This window comes from Nothobranchius furzeri, chromosome 11 (assembly GCF_043380555.1).
Source record: "Nothobranchius furzeri strain GRZ-AD chromosome 11, NfurGRZ-RIMD1, whole genome shotgun sequence".
Classification (NCBI taxonomy): Eukaryota; Metazoa; Chordata; class Actinopteri; order Cyprinodontiformes; family Nothobranchiidae; genus Nothobranchius; species Nothobranchius furzeri.
This window is the reverse complement of record NC_091751.1, coordinates 55,324,939-55,346,394: the sequence shown is the minus strand read 5'-3', so window position 1 is coordinate 55,346,394 and position 21,456 is coordinate 55,324,939. Positions and strand designations below refer to the sequence as shown.

The following is a 21,456-nucleotide window of genomic DNA, read 5'->3' as shown; positions in this document are numbered from 1 at the left end:
TGTGTCAATACAACCCTTACATTCTAATTTTAATTATGTAAATGTAAAATAATAATAGCAACAAAATAATTTACTAAAAAAATGCTATTATCTATATGGAAATTGAAAATCGTTTTTTTGTTTTTAAACATATGTTTCATTATACAGAAATGCCACAGCTTTATCCCTCCAAATTGTCAATGGAAAAAAGTTTCACACAATCCTTTCAACCACAAATTTATTTGAAGTACCTCCATAAAATAGTTTCTGAGACACACTCATTTATATAAACTGAAACAAAAACAAAAACATAAATAATAATAATCTGCAGGAGTCTCACATAATAATGTTGAATATTTGTAGCTAATTTTTCAGTAGTATATAGTTTTCCTTTTCTCTCACTAATAGTAATAACAATAATAAAGAATATTGCATGGACATATACGCGAGGAAACTGAAAGTAAAACGTAAACATCCTCCGGCGCTGTAATGGCGTCAACTGCTTCAAGGAGGGAAGATGTACCGTTTGGTGGGTCCGTGATTCATCAAAACGATCGTAGTGGTGTGTGTGTGTGTGTGTGTGTGTGTGTGTGTGTGTGTGTGTCGGGAGTTTGTAGTGGGTGTGTGATGTGTGTAGGATGTGTTTGTCTAAACGTATTATTACGAAAAAGCACAAGGAAAAGCTGAAAAACTGGGACCACAATGAACTACAATTTGTGGGAAAATGACATAAAAGCAGGTGATTGGGTGAGTGAGGGAATCATGTGACCGTTCACGTTGACACTGATGACGTTTATTCTAGCAGAAGCCCTGTGAGCTGCAGATCTGAACGACACAGCGTCTGTGTCTGAGTGAAAACGCTTTTTTTATTTGCGCATTTCGGTTGTTTTTTTGCAAACTCATTAGCGGAAATATGCAGCGCTCTTGGACATGTTCAGTGTGTGAGATTTAAGTGTAACTCCTCCGGTTTAATATGCAAAAAAGTGTTTGTTCTATCTTATATAGTTTCAGTTCTCCAAGCATTTGAACACAGATATGCAAATGGGAGCGCCGGCGCTCCCACCGGTCTTAAAGCATTAAAAGTGTGGTTCACTGAAAAAAGATGATTTAAATTATTATTTCTGATTTGAATCATCCCCTTTAGCCTCTTTCATAAAACAATGTCGTCAATTTGCTGTAAAGCTGAGGTGCCATCAGGGAGCCTTTGGTCGTTCATAAGTGGTCAGACTGTGGCGGTAATGTGGCGCGATCATGTGATTTTCACCAAAGATTACACGATGGTGATACAAAGGGGGTGTGGGGGCGGTCTCCGCGTTATCACAGATTTTCTTTAAGCTTGGGCATAACTGCTTTTTTTGCGATTGAACTGGCACTCCTTACATTTTTTTGAGAAGCCGCTCTTACAGGTGCCTGTGCCTCACAGTCCTCGAGAACTGTCCGGTGATCTGAGCTCTAGCTCAGTTTGCCATCTCAGCTGATTCTCTTTACAAAAGTGAAACTTATGCCTATGTTTAGTCGACGCAGACTCCAGCAAAGTGCATATCAAGGGTGCAAAGGCGGCGTGTCTAAGGTCCACACTTGAGAACTGTACCACAGATGTCAAACTCTGGTTCTCAAGGGCCACTGTCCCACATGTTTCAGTGTTTTTTTTCCTGTTTCAGCACACCTGATTTTAATCAGCAGGTGATTACCGGCTTCTGGAGAGCTCGATGAGCTGCTGCACTGGTGAATCAGCTGTGTTGGAACCATCGGTTGGAACAGGGAAACAAGTAAAAGATGCAGGTCCTCGAGGACTGGAGTTGGGCACCCCCTTTTTTGAACATTTCCATCATAACCTTGAGGACAAACATGCTCCACTGTAAAATGTCCATCTGTCAATGAGCTAGCTTCATCATGGTAAATGCAGAAGATGTGCTTCAATTTCTTTTCTTGCATGTTTTTACTTTATCATTTCAGGGTTATGAGGTAAACTGAATCTTATCAAAGCCAGTATGAAGACTGGATTAAAGCGAGAGAGAAAAAAGTTCCGGTTTGATGAAATCAGCAGTAATAAATTCATTAATAGTATATGAGAAGATAAAAAAAAATAAGCATAAGAGCTGTGATAGTTTGTGTACTAATGCTGTGTACACAACCAGATCAAAAGCATATCTGAGTGTACTTAATACCAAAGGTAAGCATGAACCTGTGAAACATTTTACTCACACTGCAGGAATGTTGGCTACAGCTTTGAGGCTGGTGGGGTTACGGATCATTTTGTCAAGAGTACTGACGATGTCTGCAAAGCGAGGTCGTACATTGCGGTCTTTCTGCCAACAGTCCAGCATCAACTGGTGCAAGGCACTGGGACAGTCCATGGGCGGTGGTAAACGGTAGTCCTGTTCAATTGCATTGATCACCTATGGAAAAAAATAAGAAAAGCTTCAATGATGCGTTGCTTCAAGATCAGGATTTTTTTTATCATTGTTCTTTTTTCACTCCATTTAAACACATGGAGAACAAAGGTAAAACGTTTTTTACAAAAATACATTTAGCTTTTTTTAACTCAATGTTCCTCTTTAATGTCAGTCCTCATCATTTATTACAGAAACAAATTGCACAACCCAAACTGACTGTGTGCGTCCTTATTTTAAAAGTTTCTTCAGCAAATTAGCATCAAGTGTGTGAGAACACAAACAACCACACACAAACACTGATTTGGACCACCTCTTGAGTTGATTTAGGGAATGTCGATCACAAAAATGTGAAAAACAAAATGAAATCAACTGAATCCTTCTAATTATATTCTATTATTTTGTCTTTCTTCCAATGGAGTACCAAACTTTGTCACTAAAAACAAACAAAGAAATCCAACTTTCTGAAAAGTAAACCAAGTAAATATCTATAGTACATTGTGGTGCATGCTTGCATCATATGTCAATAAAACCCAACGTGTGAATGGGTAAACTCTCTCTGGCCAACAAAAACCCTTCATTAAAAACACGATTATTTTACTTTTCTGTTACTGAACAAATTAGGAATACCAACTAACACTGACGCACTCATCCCGGCCCTGTCAGCACCCCTCTGTCACTCCCATATACTGTTTGTACATCTAAGTGACAGTTTGCTTTCAGTCTGATGTGCCCGTCCTCCTGACACGAGCCAGCCATGTCAGTCCTGGAGGACAGATTCTGGAAACGGAGTGGAAGCCAAGTGCAGGCTGCTGTAGGGAGCCACTGGGGGAATGGGCAGATTTCAAATAATTAAAGCTGTTGAGCACATCCACTTGACATGTGCCTCTTAGAAGCTTTGCAGGCTAACCTGCAACTGTGTGAGTGAGAGTTGGAGAAAAGTCAGTTAGAGTCAAGTGTTTAGTAAACTAGATTGTAACTTGAGGCACTTAAGACTTCCACTGAGGTGGAGTGAATGCATTTGGACTCACTGCTTACTTTACAAATGTAGTGTGGTGTATAATAAAACTGTCTTTAAAGACTAAGCAATAAAAACAGCTTTGTTTTTGTCATCAATATGCCATCTGGAGAGCAAGTTGGCTCTCATTGTCTGTGGAAATGTAATATTTGCTCCAAAATCTTTAGTTACAAATAGGGATGCTTCGATCTGATCTCCTGCTCAGAAATCCGGCAAGATCACGTGATTTTAAAAGGATTGGAATCGAGTGAAAAATATATTTAACCTTTTAAAACTAAAAACACGAGTTTTTAAATTTATCCTGAAATAGAAAATTTCTATTGGAATAACAATGGCTCAGTTTTCATTTCAAAAAGTTCCTCTATTTCAGTTTTCTTTGTTTCTTGTATGAAAACAACACAGTGAAGTCACCAAGGTGCAGCTGTTAGCAAGCAGGCTAATGCAGAACTAATGTGTCGCTTCGGGAGAGCTAAACTGTCTTCAGCTTGGTGGTATTTTAAACTGAACATCGAAGGCAGAGCTACGGCCACTTGTAGTGTGTGCACACTGGTCATTCAGCATGCTGGAAAGGACACAGTTGCATGATTTTCTGCCTTCAGAACAGCCTATTTCACTTTTAGCTTTTCCCTTCAGCCGTGAACAAATCAATTCACCTGTCTCCCTTAATTCCCAGCTTGCTAACAGACTAACATTCCCAGTTCACAGTAAACTCAAAGAACACAGTCAGCCGGCAGAGAAAGATACACCGATAAACTTAAAAGAGAAATTGCCAACAGACTGCAAAATGTTGAGTTTTCCTAAGACTGCTGCAGCACCCGAGTTGTGCGGTAGCTATAGGTGTTATGCAGGCAGCCCGCCTGCCGAGGCGCCACATGCCTGCCCCATCACAGCAACTCAATATAGCTGCATATTGAAGGAGTAAACAACTTGAAATATGAGCAACGCTGCTACTTTTAAATATGTTCATCATTTTTACACGCATTTTAATCAATGCACTTCCTAAACAAACAAAAATCAAACTTAAAGAGCAAGTCACCCTCAAATCAACTTTTTTTTGTTGATAAACTATATAAATGAGCGTGTAATTGCTCTGTAGACACGTTCAGCCAATAATTTGGCACTTAAGTTAATCTTAGTTAAAATGTAAATAATCTGCCTAAAACTGTCAGCGATGCACCGTCGTCAGGCTAAAACTCAGCACTGCATTTGAATTTAAATCTGCCATCGCTATTGGCTAAGAGGTACACTATGATGTTAGATGGCACATTATGATGTCACAATGCCGTGAGTGTGTGTATTTGTTAGTGGCTCCGCCCTCTCGGTCTGGTAGACAACAACATTTCTTGCATTTTTCAAACAGGAAGTGGGAGCTGAGTAAGAATCTGGCAGGGGGTGACTTGCTCTTTAAAGGACAACTTGGATTTTTTTTCTTTCATTTTTAATGCTTTCCTGAAAGTTACTGGATTGGGACTCTGTAAGGGCAAATACTCAAATCTAATGACTTGGAATTGGATCGGGAGCAAAAAAACGTGATTGGAACATCCCTAGTTTCGAATGAAAAATCCTGTTTGAAAGGTATTATGCCTAAAAGATATGTACGTTTCTGTTTGCTGTCAAATCCAGTCTGGAATGGCATGTGGTTCAGCAATTTCCCCACAAATGGCATGCATAGAGAAGGGACAGGAAGACGGAGGGAGTGTTATAGGCAAAGGCTTTGCTGCTATATTGAGCAGGAGGGATTTAAAAGGAAAAAGGAAAACAGTGGCTTTAACTTTTGTGTGGGTGTGTAAGAAGATGCAAGAATGAAAAAGACATGTGTGTGTGTGTGTGTGTGTGTGTGTGTGTGTGTGTTATAATTGCACGAGTATGTGTGCACCGAGGAGATGGCAGACATGCTGAATAGTGCCAATCCCAACAGGCAGTGTTTGCTGCTGGCCCACTGAGGCAACATCTGCTTGGTTGGACAGTCCTGGTGGAGTGAGGTCCACAAAGGCATGATGGTTGGCTAGTTATCTCATAAAGAGAAGCCCAGGGAGAAAGACCTCAGAGTGTGGGACTAAATCCAATGGCCGTGCGTGTTTGTGGTGATGCCTGTGAGGATGGACCTTATCCAAGCGGACATGAGGAACAAAGCAGAGCTCTCAGCAATCATCCATCGCTCTCAAAAGCTGGCCAGGAAGGAAAGGGATAGTGTGAGGCTTTGCTTGTAATAAGACTACTTTCAAAGTCAGAGTCAAGGACATCTTCAGCGATGCTAATGCGAGATGAGCCCGATAAAATCCGGTGGCATAAAGGCTTTCCTTTTGTTTGAGGTGTTCCCTTTTGTGTGTGCGTTGAATAAACATTGCTACATTTATTTTACAAAAAAAATTCAGTTTTAGGCTTTTTTCATGCTGGAAAAAATTTATATATATTTATTTCATTTATCAATGTCTTTTGATGTTTGTTCTTAATGAAGCTGACATATGAACTTCATTGAAAACTCTCCTACAGGGAACATAACTTTTTTTAACCTGCAGAAAGTTTGAGCTTTCTGTGTTTATAAAATAAGCATGAACCTTCATTGGTAAACTTTTCAAAGTTGAGTACTGTAGTTCTGACAAAAGCTAAAAAAAACAAAGGAAAGAAAACAGCTTTGCAGTTTAGAAAACACTGTTGTTTGGGTTTGTAGTTTTCTTAAAATCCAAAAAAAGGCATTTGTCTATTCATCGTTTTAATTTCGAGTGACTCTATTAGAGTGAGCCCCTAAAAGGTGTAAAGGATGGGTAGTTAACATCTTACTTATGAACCATAAAATGTGAGATTTAATAGAAATATGAAATATCAATCAGATGGATCTTTGAATATTTTAACCTGAAGATCAGAACTTTTATTGCAGGGATTACTTGACACTTCGTATTAACTCAGAGGAAAGAAAGTCAGGTTTATAATAGTTAAGACATTTATTTATACACAATTTAAACAAGACTAACTTAAACACTCTGTGTACTGATGGACTAAGTTGGAGTGAGACGAGAGATGATGGTGTATATGTGTGGATGTTGCTATCAGAACCAGCGGATCTGGAGAAGCATTTAGTTCTGAGTGGGAGTGAATGTTTCGCTCTAGACCTTAGTTGGAGATTTATAACACACATGAGACGCCATCTGTCGGTCTACGTGCCCCAGGGGAAGTCTCCGTTTAGATCCAGAATGTCGAGGGCCTCTTGGACCCTCCTTGGAACTGAAGCCGGTAGAAAAGCAGCGGCGCCGACCAAACTAGTCTTGGAATGCTTCCAGGTCACGACAGTTATTATTGGCATCAGTGAGACCCTGAAGGGGTCGTGAGGTTCAGCTTTTATTCTGAAGGAACCGTTGCGGTAAGGTGTAACTTGCAACAGATTTTATCCAGCTTGTCGAGGTTCTTTTGGCTGAAGAGGAAGTCCGGACGGCCTGTCCGAGACTTCTCTAGAACGCTTGAACTAAAGAAAAGGTGGCGTGGAATAGTTTTCATAATTGTCATATTTTGGTTTACTGGCGAATCAGAATAAGACATGCAAAAGAGGGTTTATACAAACACCACAGATAACCACACCTCGCACCAGAAACGAAGGTTCTGATTGGATCAGACAAAAGGAAATGTGTCGTGTGACTTTAGTATTACGTGTCATCAGTGTCTAGTGCAAATGTCCAGGATTATAATTACTTGTAAAATACTACTGATCACAGGATTATAATATCATGTCAATCATAACATTGTCATTTCACAGATTGATTGAGCATTGGGCTCACATTATTATCGGCAATAACAAAGTTGTTTGATTATGTTTTTATTAAGAGATTTCTTCATCTTCGTCTTGAGCTGTAACAGAGGTGAAGCAGTTCAGATGTGCAGAGGGCATGAAAGACCTTGGCCACTATCTCATGTAGATTAGCCTGTGTCAGAGACTTTACGTCTCTGCTCGAGCAGTCACAGCAGATCATGACCTTTAGGTCAAAAACAGGACACTCATGATGCTACAAAGGCTTTTTACAGAAGATATCAAGTCTCCTTTCCACAGAAATTGCTGCAAAACGTACTTTGCAGCAATTAGTCGCCTTTACAGTGGACACGTTCCTTTCCACCAGCAACAAAGTGTAACTTCTGAACGTGTCCCAGAAGTAAAGGGACACTATCATTTAGTTTAAGTCTATTTTTAAATGTGTTATGCTTCCAAAACATGTCAAACTCCGTAGTTTAGATTGGACCAGATAGGAAGTCAAACACATCTGGAAACATAAAAGTTGTGCATATGAACTTCTGTCATTTGCTATGAAACCCTAGCCTGGCTTGCCAGACTTGTCCTCTGCCCAGTAAACTAGTCTGGTTACTCACAGGCAGAGAGGCACATGAGGGGCGGGACTAGCCAGCTCAAAAATAACCAATCAGAAAAAATGCCGACTCTAGCGCGCGATGCTGTAGTTTTTCAGCTGTAGTCAAAACTGGCTTCTGGCAACGGCACAAACATCTTTCTTTAGAAGAAATGCTTTTAGCGCTTCTACTTGTTGTTGTTTTAAAGACATTCAAGTCATTTAGAACAGAGCAAAGAGCCGCAGCGAACTCCACTTCAGTCACTATGTTTATGAGAAACTGCAGTGTGTGACGTATGTTGCTCAGCACTGCTTGCCTCGGTTAAAATTCTTTGGGGTGGGGTTATTTTAATAGGAGAGTTCCCAGTCCCCATGCTTCCCATAAGGAAGCATGGGGACTGGTGAGACTAATGAAACCCTGTAGTTGATGTAAACACAACAGAAAATAAACCACAGACCTTTTTGGATACATGCAGCTATCTTTCTCCTGGCTTCATTGTGTTGACTTCTGAAATCATGCAATGTTGCAATTTAACTGTGATTTAGTGACTTTGGAGGATCGGCTACTAAGAACGCTTTGGCCCCTGTTTTGTGTCGGGGGACCCCCTGGGTTGGGAGAAAGCTGGCGGGTAAACCGCTGCTATTACGTTACATGTTGCTTTCATGTCCGGTGGACCGGAGGCTTCAAGGGTAAAGGCACATAATAATCTTTTTTTTTTTTTCAAATTGTGTTGATTTGATGTAAAATCTGTTGTTTTTAATGCATTTTTTTAAACCTTTGGAAAAAATAAATAAAGCATAGCATACTATTTCTTTAATGTAAATGGAATCTCTGAAAAAAGGTGTTCTTTTTATTGATTTCTTTCTTTTGTGCAACAGAAAAATCTGCATCTTGATGTATTATTATTATTATTTTTTTTTAATAGGAAAAGGGACCAATTAGTGGCATACTTTTACATAATAGTTGACAAGTACTTACATCCTGGTTGGACATGTCCCAGTAGGGCCTCTCTCCATATGACATCACCTCCCACATGACGATGCCGTAGCTCCACACATCACTGGCTGAGGTAAACTTTCTGTAAGCGATGGCCTCTGGTGCCGTCCACCTTACGGGTATCTTTCCACCCTGAGGGGGAAAAAATGGGCATGAAGGATAAATAAAAGAAAATTCTGAGTTCTGAAATGACTCACGTCTTTATAGGAAATTAAAGTCATGAATTATTCTGAACAATAAAACTTGTCTAGTGTGCTGTTTTTAGTTTAGTTTTGTTTTTTTCCTTGTTTTTGTTCATCCACCAAGTGTATCAATCCACCTGCAGCCAAATTTTTCACAAGACATTGTACCCATCTCAAGGGTGTTTTCGAACAGCCATCGACCATCATCACATTTACCAGTGCCTCATTCCCTCCAGCCTTGAGTGTAGAAGGGAAGATAGGTCTGAGCTACTGCTCCTCCATTGAGCGTTTCTGCCTGTAATTAGGCTACCTGGGCCCGAGGCATGCCGCGCACGCTGTTGAACCAAAATTGACAGCTGCTTGTTTCAAATTCCATGCACACACACAAACAGACCCAGCTGGGAACACGTGCACAGTCACACGCTGAGATGTTTTGTGTGTGCACAGCCGCACACAAACACACAAACGGGCAGACAGGCACGTACGCATCCCTCCTCCCCTCCACATCCGAGTTGAACTCGCCACCAGCTTAATAATGCCAATTAACTGAACCTGAGCATTTGGAGATAAGCCGCTGTTGGAAACAAACCCAAGAGAAACCTGCATAGACCACCCAGAGCAAGAAGAATAACAACCAGGAAGTGGTTGTTTGGAGTTTTTCCGTGTTGTCTGCTTGTGTTTGACAATCTCGTTTATTTTAATGCACATTTAGGTTACAGCTTTATGCATTGCATGTTATTGGTATGTTGCTTTGTTAAAGGCTTTGACCGTGGAAAAACTGCAGAGTGAGTCTGAATCAGAACTGCTGCAAGGCACAATGGGAGAATTCACACCGTGGACATCAGCAAGTGTCCACAAAGATGGGATGCACTGAAGAAAACAGGTCTTGGTGGAGTATGTGGCAGAGAGAAATCATACTGAAGAAAGGAGGAGATCAATAAGTGAATAAAGGCTGTGTAAGCCTGTGTGACTTCAGTGCTTTTCTCATATCTCCGTTTAGTTCATACCTCAATCGTTTCATCTAAACTGAAAGCCTATCTATGTTGGAGGGCATGGAAACTACACAGACACAGAACAAATATATCCTCTATAAATGAATAAAAAATACAGATTGACCAAATCTTTCTGCAGGGAAGATAGCTTGTAAAAAATGTTGTTAAAATGAACATACCAGAGATAAATACATGGAAATAAATGCAGAGTAACAGAAAAAAAAAAACTATGCTCCAAGCAAATCTGTTCCATTTTCTTTTAGCTATAGCTCGTGTTCTGCTTTTCTCAGTCTTTACATCTGATCTCACGCCCCAGGACCCTGTTGGGATATGAGCTGAGCGTCGCTGAAAAGGCCTGAGCAGAGACTAGGGCTTCACAAGACGCTCCCAGAGTGCCACCAACGAGACAGACATTAGCAACAACATTTCCAATTCATGTGACTCAGAGGCAGCTATGTATACCCTCAGTAATTACTGCTGTGGGCCAGTGATGGCTCTGCCAGAATCCTGCTTCAATAACATGCAGCACTGAACAGCTCATGAATACAAGGAAGAAGGCAAAAAAAAGTAATAAAAATCAAAAAAGCATGTAAAGCATCAATACCAGAGGGGGAAAGGAGTTGGGGGCAATCATAGGATGATGGGAATTAAAAAAGACCAAAGTAGAGCTTTTAGCTGGATCCTGAAAACAGAACAAGCTGTTTTCTGTTTGCATTGAAGCAATATATTGCTTTTAAAGGTAAACTTACAAACTCCTGTTACCTCAGACATTAAATCAGTTTCTATGTTGATGAGTCAGACGTCAACATCACTGAAGCTGCAGAACGTTTAGACCTTGATTGAGAACAAAAAAATCCAAACCTAATAACCTATTCCACAAAACTCTCCTAACAAATAAAGTGCATGCAACACTTGATTTTCAAGCAAAATGGGGAGGTTCAATTTTCTGCTTGATACTTTTGGTACATTAGATAAAAAAGCGAGCCTTCCTAAGGCTGCAAAAGCACTAAATGAATGTGCCGCCGCTAAAACAGAAAGAGGTTCTTCCCACACGGGCTGGTGGATGACACATCCAGTCGTGTTTGCTCACAGAATTCCAATCCGGAAAACCTTTGAGCTAACATTTGAGTGGGCTGTCATTGCTATACCAACAAAGTGAGATTACAGTACGTGACTGGATCCACCTGGTTGTGACCGTCTCTGACAGGTCGTGACCTGTAGTGGCAGCTTGTGGCATGTCTGCAGAGTGAAGGAGATGTGCTGGCACTGTCAGCTTAGGAGGGATCACTCTGAGACAGGTGTGTCCGTGTGACAGCGCGGCCTGAGAGATGGAGGACAATCATTCGCCGGTCAGGTAACGTGTGCTCATCCTGGTGTCTGTTAGTGTGTGTAATGGCCTGGATATGAAACACCTGTCAAGTCTTTGCCACAGTTTCAGCTACGGGCTCGCTAATGTGCAGATAACTTCATGTAGGCTGTCACTGACACGTGATGTGGAATGAGACAGAATTTAATACACCTATATCTGTCACAGTGCAACGAACAGTTGTCGCTTACATGCAGAAGCATCCCAGACAAGCTCATTGCGGAAGAGGTCAACATTTCTAGTTTTTAATCAGTTTTTTTCACTTCATAGAAGCTATTTAGTGAGTCTGAACAAACTTTCGGAGCCATCTGGAAGACAAATATGAACATCTTTCGTTCCCTGCTTTCCCCCTCTCCTCCTAGTCTTTCCTTCACCAACTTCAGTAATCTCTTTCCAAACAATGCTCACTCAAATGGGTATGAGCACATTTACTTAGGCTGGGAATAGTGCTCTATCAACATAGTTTTAATGAAATCCTGAGAGCAACAATCTGCCCTGGACGTCTGCCCAAAAAGAACAAAAACGAGGGTGAAAAAATGCAAAAGGAGGCAGAGAGGTTGACTGACATGAAAAGACGTGGAGGAAAATGGCACAAGGAAAAAGAGAAAAGAAGGTTGTTTGGTGAGTACGCTTTTGGTTTCTCAGGCAATCATGGGAATGGAGGAGGAGACGTCACATACGTCTTCCAACGTAAACAAAGGACAAGTGCAAAAAAAAAAAGCCTTTTAGAGACTAGATTATGTTCTCCAAGAAAGTAAATCTAAGAATCTGCTGGTTTTATCTTTAGTCTTTTAGTTTGGTTAATAAGTCAATTCAAAGATATCTGCAGACTGTCTGGAAAAAAAAAGAGACAGATTTACATGAAAATATTTATATAAGAAACAGGAAAACCTCTTTGGAAATGTAGCTCTCATCTCTAAGTTCCACCTTCAAGAATAATTGCATTAAGATCCAGAATTCTAACAATATGTTTTAAATGATGTCAAGTTGGTAAATGAGCAACAAAGCTGTGGAATAATACAATTTTGCATTACCTATTAAATTCTTTTGACCCTATACAACTGGGTTAATCTATTCAGTAGACTTTAAATATTCATACCAAGACTTCACTTACAAACACATTTTGGATTTTGCATTCTCACTTTCAATCGATCTATTGACTGATCCACTGATTGACTAACAGTGGCTCAGGGGTTAGGAGTTCAACTTGTAATCAGTGGGTTGCCAGTTTGAACCCTGGCTCCATCTGTGAAAGTTGTTGTGTCCATGGGCAGGACACTTGTTCTTTATTTGCCTGCAGGTGGTGGTTGGAAGGGCTGGTGATGCCTGTGCATCACAGCCTGCAATATAGCTCATCACCAGCAGTGTGTGTGTGTGTGTGTGTGTGTGTGTGTGTGTGTGTGTGTGTGTGTGTGTGTGTGTGTGTGTGTGTGTGTGTGTGTGTGTGTGAAAGAATGAACAATTGACTGTAGTGTAAAGCTCTTTAGGGTCCTCTGCACTCCTTTAACACAAGAATGTGCTGTAGGAGAGCAAGTTATTTATAGCCTTTATGTAGGCAATAATAAAGTATATGGCTCTGCAAATATGTGTTAAGATATATATTTTTATTCTTAATATGCCTAATTAACACACTGTTTCACATACGATTAATGGAATTAGTTTTATTTTCTTTGTTATGGGGAGCATCAGGTTACAGTAGAACCATGTTTATTTCAAGCCCATTTCACAGTTCTGTGCATTACATATAATTATTTTAATACATTTGTCATAATTCCAAATTAATGAGGTAGTTTTGAACAGTTGCTTCTGTTAAAGAAGGTTACCGGGTCAAACGCTGGGTTGGGGTCTTTTTGTATATACATGTGCAAAATAATTTTTATGTCAGTCCTCGTTTCATTCCTTGGTACAAAGACTTAAATGCGAGTTCAGCTAGTGTTTGATCAGTAATGGACCTGTTCAGGGTCTACTGCCTCTCTCTCTCTCAGAGTCAGTTGCATGAATGAATATGTTTACAAATATAACTTTTTACTATTGCACAGCTGTTAGTGGGAGCTATTTTAACCATATTTTGAAGTAACTATTTTCCTCAAAATACACAACCCGTTAAAGGTCAACTTCATTGAAAAAAACTTTTTAATTTTTTTTTATTTTTGTTTGTAGTCAGTCACTTTGAGTTTGCCATGCAGGCTGAACATGAAAACAGTCACCTACATCTCTCCTGCATTAGCTTCTGATAGCAAATACACAATGAAAAAACAAACTATTGCCCTAAATAGACTGACATTGTTCAGTTTTTTTTATGCATGTAAAAGCGTTAGTCTGGCTGAAGGCGAACTGGTTCTTATCAAGCTGAAGCACCCAGATCATTCATTAGGAAACTGAATGTGTCACGAACTCCTCTAGCTGACTGCATTCCATTCATTCCTGCCACCAACGTGGCGGCTGACGTCATCACGCCGACACTACTTAAGGAAGTGCCGGCGTTTCATTCATTGCTCAGTCATCGTTCTCACCAGACTTTGTATCGAGTCTCCAGGCTTATCAGCCCTCTAAACCCTCAAGCTAAACCTACAAGAGATAACCACGCCGGTTATCTCCGTCACTCCGCGTCTGGGCAACAGAACTCTCAGTCACGCTTCAGATCTGCCAACGAACCTGACAGAATGCATCTACATGTAAATGGCTTACAGGACACTACATACCAAATAAGCTGTGCTGCAGCGTTGTTGTTGTCCATTCCTTTGGCCATTGTGCTTATCCTGTTTTAACTTAGTCTGCTTTTTTCTCGTTGCTTTTTTGTTTGCTTTTTGTGTTGCTATGAGCTATCCGGAAGGCTACAGGGCACATGCTGCCACCGACTGTACCAGAGTGGAACAAACTTTATTTGAGAGAGTTTTTTTCTAAAGTACATGTAAACTAGGATAACGGCTCTCGGTTTATTACTTTAGATCGACTTAGATATGCATGTAAATGCACTGAATGTCACTTAATGTTCATGGACTCACTTCTCTTGGCCCGTGATGGGGAAGGCTGTTGTTGGTTTAGCTTCCAGGAAACAGCAGAGCACGTCTCAAATAGTAGAAGCTAACCGTTAGCATTAGAAACTCCACCAAACAGCAGAACTCCTTCAGGCTTGTGTAATTTGTAGAGATAAAACATCAACATTGCAAACGGATTCAGTGGCAGAGTGACGTTGCTGTTAGCCAGTCAGGGGAACGATGTCCAAATATGCCATCTGAAGCTACTTTCTCCTCCAGCTGACCCTTACGTCCTCAACAGGCACCCCAGAGCTTTTTCCCTCAGAGAATGACTTATAAGGCATTTACTAGATACCACTGCAAAAAAACTGAGTAAAGTTGAATTTAGAACTCATGTAATTATTTTCTGACCAAGTCCAATTTCATGTGATTCAACTTTGTAGTACTGAGGTCGTTAAAGATTCTCTGGTTAGGAAGGAAGGACAGTTTTCAGTGGCAACATCAACAATTATATTTTTGGATTTTTATCTCATTACGTATGAAAACAAGCAATAAAAACATGGTTCTTCTTATACATTAAAATATGTATTCATTATGTTTTAGCATATTTACTATGGCTATCTAAGCACACATGCTAAATGTTTCTATGTAGAGTCTGAGTAATCCAGGACAATAAATCTCAAGAGATTATGGTGACTGAGCTTCCTTTGTCATTTTCAAAGTTTTACTTTATATACGAGAGTTTTGTTCCACTGGGAAAGGGCTGAGAAGCAAAATGTCTCAAAAATAACAAAAGAAGCCCAGTCAAACTTTAAAAAATAACTAAGATTAGATTCTATATCACATGTGTATTTATCTCATAGACTACTTTAGGAAAGATTCACTCACACTAAAATAGGTTTAGCTAAACAAAAACTTTTTTTCTCCTAGATCGATGGGCACTATATAATGAGTCCAACCCCATCTTACTTGTTCTAATAACTCTCATTTTAGAAAACAGCCTTGATCTCATCAGTTCTTCACATGGCTGCATAGTATAGTGGCCCTGAAGTGCAAATCACACCAACAAATCACTAAACACAACTACAAATTGAGAAGCACACAAACAAATAAGGATCACACAAACAAATTAAGAATAACATGAAAAAAATGAGAAAAACACTTAAAATATTAAGAATAACACAAATTGAGAAAAGCACGTGGTGTTTGACCGAAGCTCGGTCAAAATGGCACGCCTCACATCAGGAAGTGGAGAGTAGTTGCCTCGTCTGTAAAGTCCAGATTCTTTTAGGTGCATCTTCCGTGTATGCATACTAATTGAAATGTCATGATTAGACTTGAGCATATCCAGTATACCCTCCTATGTAAGTCCTGAATCAAAATATTCTTGAATAGCGGCAGCTATGTGGTCACCGCTAATGTTCATGTTTGGAAAATTTTCTACAAATAGAGTAACTTCCGGGTCACAAGACAAACAGCGCAGTTGGCCAATTAGTGATGTCTCCTGTTGCTGACTGGTACCTACCCTTTCCGGTTTCTTAATTTGTTTGTGTTTGTCTTAATTTGTTTGTGTTTTTCTTAATTTGTGGTGTTTTTATTTTTGTGTTTTTCTTAATTTGTTAGTGTTTTTCTTAATATTTTTGTGTTTTTCTTATTTTTTTCATGTTATTAATTTGTTTGTGTGATCCTTATGTTTGTGTGATTCTTATTTGTTTGTGTGCTTCTCAATTTGTAGTTGTGTTTAGTGCTTTGTTGGTGTGATTTGCACTTCAGGGCCACCGTAGCATACAGTGGAGCAAAAAAAGTATTTAGTCAGCCACCGATTGTGCATGTTCTCCCACTTAAAATGATGACAGAGGTCAGTAATTTTCATCATAGGTACACTTCAACTGTGAGAGACAGAATGTGAAAAAAAAATCCATGAATTCACATGGCAGGATTGTTAAAGAATTTATTTGTAAATCAGGGTGGAAAATAAGTATTTGGTCACTTCAAACAAGGAAAATCTCTGGCTCTCACAGACCTGTAACATCTTCTTTAAGAAGCTTTTCTGTCCTCCACTCATTACCTGTTTTAATGGCACCTGTTTGAACTCATTATCTGTATAAAAGACACCTGTCCCCAGCCTCAAACAGTCAGACTCCAAACTCCACTATGGCCAAGACCAAAGAGCTTTCGAAGGACGCCAGGAAAATAATTGTAGACCTGCACCAGACGGGGAAGAGTGAATCTACAATAGGCAAGCAGCTTGGTGGGAAAAAAATCAACTGTGGGAGCAATTATCAGAAAATGGAAGACATACAAGACCACTGATAATCTCCCTCGATCTGGGGCTCCACGCAAGATCTCATCCCGTGGGGTCAAAATGATCATGAGAACGGTGAGCAAGAATCCCAGAACCACACGGGGGGACCTGGTGAATGACCTGCAGAGAGCTGGGACCACAGTAACAAAGGTCACCATCAGTAACACACTACAACGGCAGGGAATCAAATCCTGCAGTGCCAGACGTGTTCCGCTGCTGAAGCCAGTGCATGTCCAAGCCCATCTGAAGTTTACCAGAGAGCACACGGATGATACAGCAGAGGATTGGGAGAATGTCATGTGGTTAGATGAAACCAAAGTAGAATTTTTTGGTATAAACTCAACTCGTCATGTTTGGAGGAAGAAGAATACTGAGTTGCATCCCAAGAACACCATACCTACTGTGAAGCATGGGGGTGGGAACATCATGCTTTGGGGCTGTTTTTCTGCTAAGGGGACAGGACGACTGATCCGTGTTAAGGCCAGAATGAATGGAACCATGTATCATGAGATTTTGAGCCAAAACCTCATTCCATCAGTGAGAGCTTTGAAGATGAAACGTGGCTGGCTCTTCCAGCACGACAATGTTCCCAAACACACCGCCCGGGCAACAAAGGCGTGGCTCCGTAAGAAGCATTTGAAAGTCCTGGAGTGGCCTAGCCAGTCTCCAGACCTCAACCCCATAGAAAATCTGTGGAGGGAGTTGAAAGTCCGTGTTGCTCGGCGACAGCCCCAAAACATCACTGCTCTCGAGAAGATCTGCATGGAGGAATGGGCCAAAATACCAGCTACTGTGTGGCCAAACCTGGTAAAGGCCTAGAGTAATTGTTTGACCTCTGTTATTGCCAACAAAGGTTATGTTACAAAGTATTGAGTTGAATTTTTGTTATTGACCAAATACTTATTTTCCACCCTGATTTACAAATAAATTCTTTAAAAATCCTGCCATGTGAAATGATGGATTTTTTTTTCACATTATGTTTCTCACAGTTGAAGTGTACCTATGATGAAAATTAATGACCTCTGTCATCATTTCAAGTGGGAGAACTTGCACAATCGGTGGCTGACTAAATACTTTTTTGCCCCACTGTAGTAACATAATTTTACCTTTTTCAGGTGACAGAACAACTGATTTTTTTAGGCAAGGGTCAACAGAAAAATTACTCTTAAACTGCATGATGTAAAAAAAAAAAGTGAATGACACTGATATGAGATGGCATATATTCCCAGCACTGTTTTCTTCCAGCTGCAGATCACTGCAGTATGGAGACATTAATAGCTATTTTTATGACTTGTATTGTATTTTGAAATCCATAGCTTTGTGTATGTTCAGCTTCAGTTAACCAACAGAATAAATCTCCCTTTAGTCACCCTGCATTCGGCACTGAAGCACTTTATGGAGTAACAGGCTCAGCCACAGATCAGGGTTGTCTTCCTGATTTAGTGAGCACAATCACTTGAGCGTGATTTGTTTCATTGTAAAGATGCAAATACAGTGAAACAATCACAGATGGCAAATCAAAGCCAAGATTAAACTGACATTGCCAAGGAGGCTGATGCAGGTATGTCAATAAACACTCTGTATTGCATTAAATTAATTCTTATATTTTGGTACAACCCATTTAAAAGATGCTTACTTGGCATTTTGTTAGTAACACAATCAGTAGAGTTTTTCCTGGAGATCAAATTTTGTTTCAGCTCTGCTGACTCATATTTGTGGGGAAGTGAAGGTACATGACCTAGCTGAGAGCTTATAAACATCACATTCTCCTATGAAACAGCTACCTGACATCTCGAAGCATAATTTATTTGTGTGAGGAGAGTCGAAGGTGACAAGTTACTAAAGTAAAACAAGGGAACCATAAATAAATGTGATACAAACATTCAAGACAAACATCTCCTGTGATTAGAAGTGGTTTGGTTTATGTTCTGACAGCTGCTGGTGAATTATTATTACTTTTTTGGTGGGACGCATTTTTGCCGTCCGTCTTCAGGTGTGTTTTAATCACGTATCACCACTGGGGGATGCTAAATTACCATTCTTATGCATCATACAACTGAACCCAACAGACCCGGTACCAGGTCCACGATCACTTCCAGCAACAAAGTTGTTCCAAAAACATGCTTAATATTTACTAATATCTGCACACTGCACACGTACTAAATGGAAAGAGGTTCATCTCAACAATAGAATCCATGTTTTCTACTTCAACAGCACCCACATAAGTGTTGTTAATATGTCGCAAAATGAAAAGGTAAAAAAAAAAGAAGAAGCTGTTTAAATTAAAGGCCAGAAGCTCTTCTTTACAACAATATAAGTACCATTACTCAACCTGCAAAACTTGCAGAGCAACTTATAGCAGCAAAAGAATGCTCATTTCATGAAGTCAAAAGCATAAATTCAGTCTTACCTTCACTGGTTTATGGTCAGTATAATTTGTGTTATAGTAAAAAAATAATCCACTCAATTCTTGTAATCCTGTCCCAACCTCACATTGAACTGAATTCTGACTGATTTGTGGCTGTTTTAACCTGCTGAAGGGTGTTTACAAATCTCAGACGCTACATTCCATCAATTTCCCAGTTCTCCATTATATAAAAAAAAAATTTACGAGGCGTAATCGGCTGCTCTAAAAGGCCTTCCTGAGGTTTTATGGGCACGTCATACCAGGAGGAGACCTAAAGGAAGACCCAGGACACGGAGGAGGGACTATGTCTCTCGTAAAGTCAGGGAACGCCTTGGGATTCCCCGGGAAGAGCTGTCGCAAGTGGCTGGGGAGAGGGAAGTCTGGGCATCTCGACTTAGGCTGTTGCCCCTGCGACTCAACTCCAGATAAGCAGAAGAAAATGGATGGATGGAACTTTAAGAAAAGAACAGTGAACTGTGGAGAGCTCCCGGTTCCAAGTGAACATCCTGAGCAGAGCTGAGACTCCATTCGATTTTGGCTGCAATCTTCTGTGACCAAGGGCTCTCCTATGTATGTATTGAAGGGGGTCTAGTGCACATGCGCCAGTTATAGTGTAGGTTGACGGTAAAGATTGCTGTGACCGAAAAAGAAAAGGAAATATGTCGCAGGACAATTTGATGGTGGTAAAAGTGTGAGAGAACATTTAGAACTACACTTAAATGCAGGTTAAACACAGCACCTATACTGTGCATGAAGTGCAAACCGTTTAGTTTAATTGTCATGCTTTTTGTTTTTTAGATTTTGTGTTCCTATCTTCTTCCTGTGAGACTGGTCGGGCGGCGCCCTATTGCCTCCTATGGACGAGCCGCCATGTTTTCTGACATGATCTACGTGGGCATGTGCACATTTCACTCCTTGTTTCTTCCTATAATCAGTCTCCTTTACTCCATACATATCGGACTGTAAGTGAAGAGTCAAGTCCAAAAGGTGCACAGGTCTGAAAGTGGTGACAACAGGGATGGGTGCTAATAGAAAGCAGACAAATGACAGAAACAACAGGGGAGTCCACATAGTGTGAGCACTGGAGCGGAGCTGAAAGAATGTCACTTGGGTCACAGGGATTTTGATGGATGAGCTTTGTAACTGGCACTGTGTGACCCCACCTTTCAGCCCCTCTCAGCTTCAATGACACAAGCAAACACACAAACAACACACAGAAGATGGAGGATGTGTGCGGTACCAAGAACACTGCAATCATATGCGCCTTTATATTCAAAAAACGTATAAGCTCATTTGGCCACAACAGAAGCACAGATTTTCTGATGCAAACGCCACTGACAGCCTTTTCACATCATCAGCTGAAGCCAAAGCAGAAAATCTTTCCCACAGCTGCCCCGCTCACCGTTATCCCGCAGGCACGGAGCTTTAATGAGTGGGTTATGAGCTAAGCTGTTATGGGCTGTCAGACCACTTTGGTGGAATATTTTCCCGAACAAATGTGCACAAAATAATTAATTACGAGACAACTAACTAGCTACTTTGCCATTAAATGCACATCTAACTCATAATGCCCTCATATCTGACCTGAACACTCTTGCCATTGGCACACAGTGTTGGGAGATGTGTTCACAAGTGGACACCTACAGGTGGCAACAGATCCCACATGGACTGAGGATGGCTGAGCTCCCTCAGGACTCTCTCTGAGGTAATCTGAACAGCATATGGCCGTACTCTTTAGGATGTGTGCACATGGAATAGAGTGATGGACCACCTGCTCAGCTAAAATCCTCCACAAGATGTCTGCAGTTAATTTAGATGAAATTAGACACAGGAGAGTGAATTGTTACCAACAGCGGATAAACACAGCAATGCATTTGGTTTTCAGAAATATGCATTATGTATTTGCTCAGTCACTGAAAGGGAAGTGAGATCTAATCACAGTTGGTCATTCCAGACACATCTGGAGAGGCACACTGATGCCAGGTGTGAACTGACCCACTTAGAGAGTTTCACGTTTGGTGAGCTCATTCGTGCCACATGTTTATGCCAGGTGCGTGTGTGACCTCTGACGTTCACTCAACAATGAGCATATACCAGAGTGCTCATTATAGATCAAACAGCACAACAAAATGTATCGCATCTACGCTAAGTGGATCATTCTAATGGGTCTTTACGTTGCTTCAGGAATAAAGAAGTAAATAAATAAATCACACAGGCAGAGGAAAATGAAATCAGATAATGAATTTAAGAAATTATACCTCCTTTGATGAATGGAGTCATAAACAAGGAGAAAAGCTTGCGGTGCATCCCTTTGGTAAGCTTTGCAGGTTCGCTCCTGCCTCCAAAGGATTTGAGAAGCACCAGTGGGCTACTTTAAAAAAATCATGCAATTAAGTAAAAAAGCAGTGCAACACAAGCTAATACGTGAAAATGCCTAAGTTTGAGTAGAAACACACAGTGGCTGAAGATTTTAAATGCATTAACAAACAGCACCTCAGCAATACCAGTGCA

The 21,456-nt window shown here is 40.5% G+C and overlaps 1 protein-coding gene across 3 annotated transcripts in view; it reads right to left on the bottom strand.

Annotated features, from left to right (window-relative positions):
- LOC107384019 (ephrin type-B receptor 1-B) overlaps window positions 1-21,456 on the bottom strand; it is a 331,212-nt gene that overhangs the window by 1,449 nt on the left and 308,307 nt on the right. For all 3 annotated transcript variants that reach the window (XM_054739931.2, XM_054739946.2, XM_054739938.2), the window contains exons 13-14: window positions 8,698-8,847; window positions 2,185-2,378 (exon numbers count right to left, since the gene is read on the bottom strand). In XM_054739931.2, coding sequence (XP_054595906.1) covers window positions 2,185-2,378; window positions 8,698-8,847 — 344 coding nt within the window. The remainder of the gene's footprint in view (window positions 1-2,184; window positions 2,379-8,697; window positions 8,848-21,456) is intronic.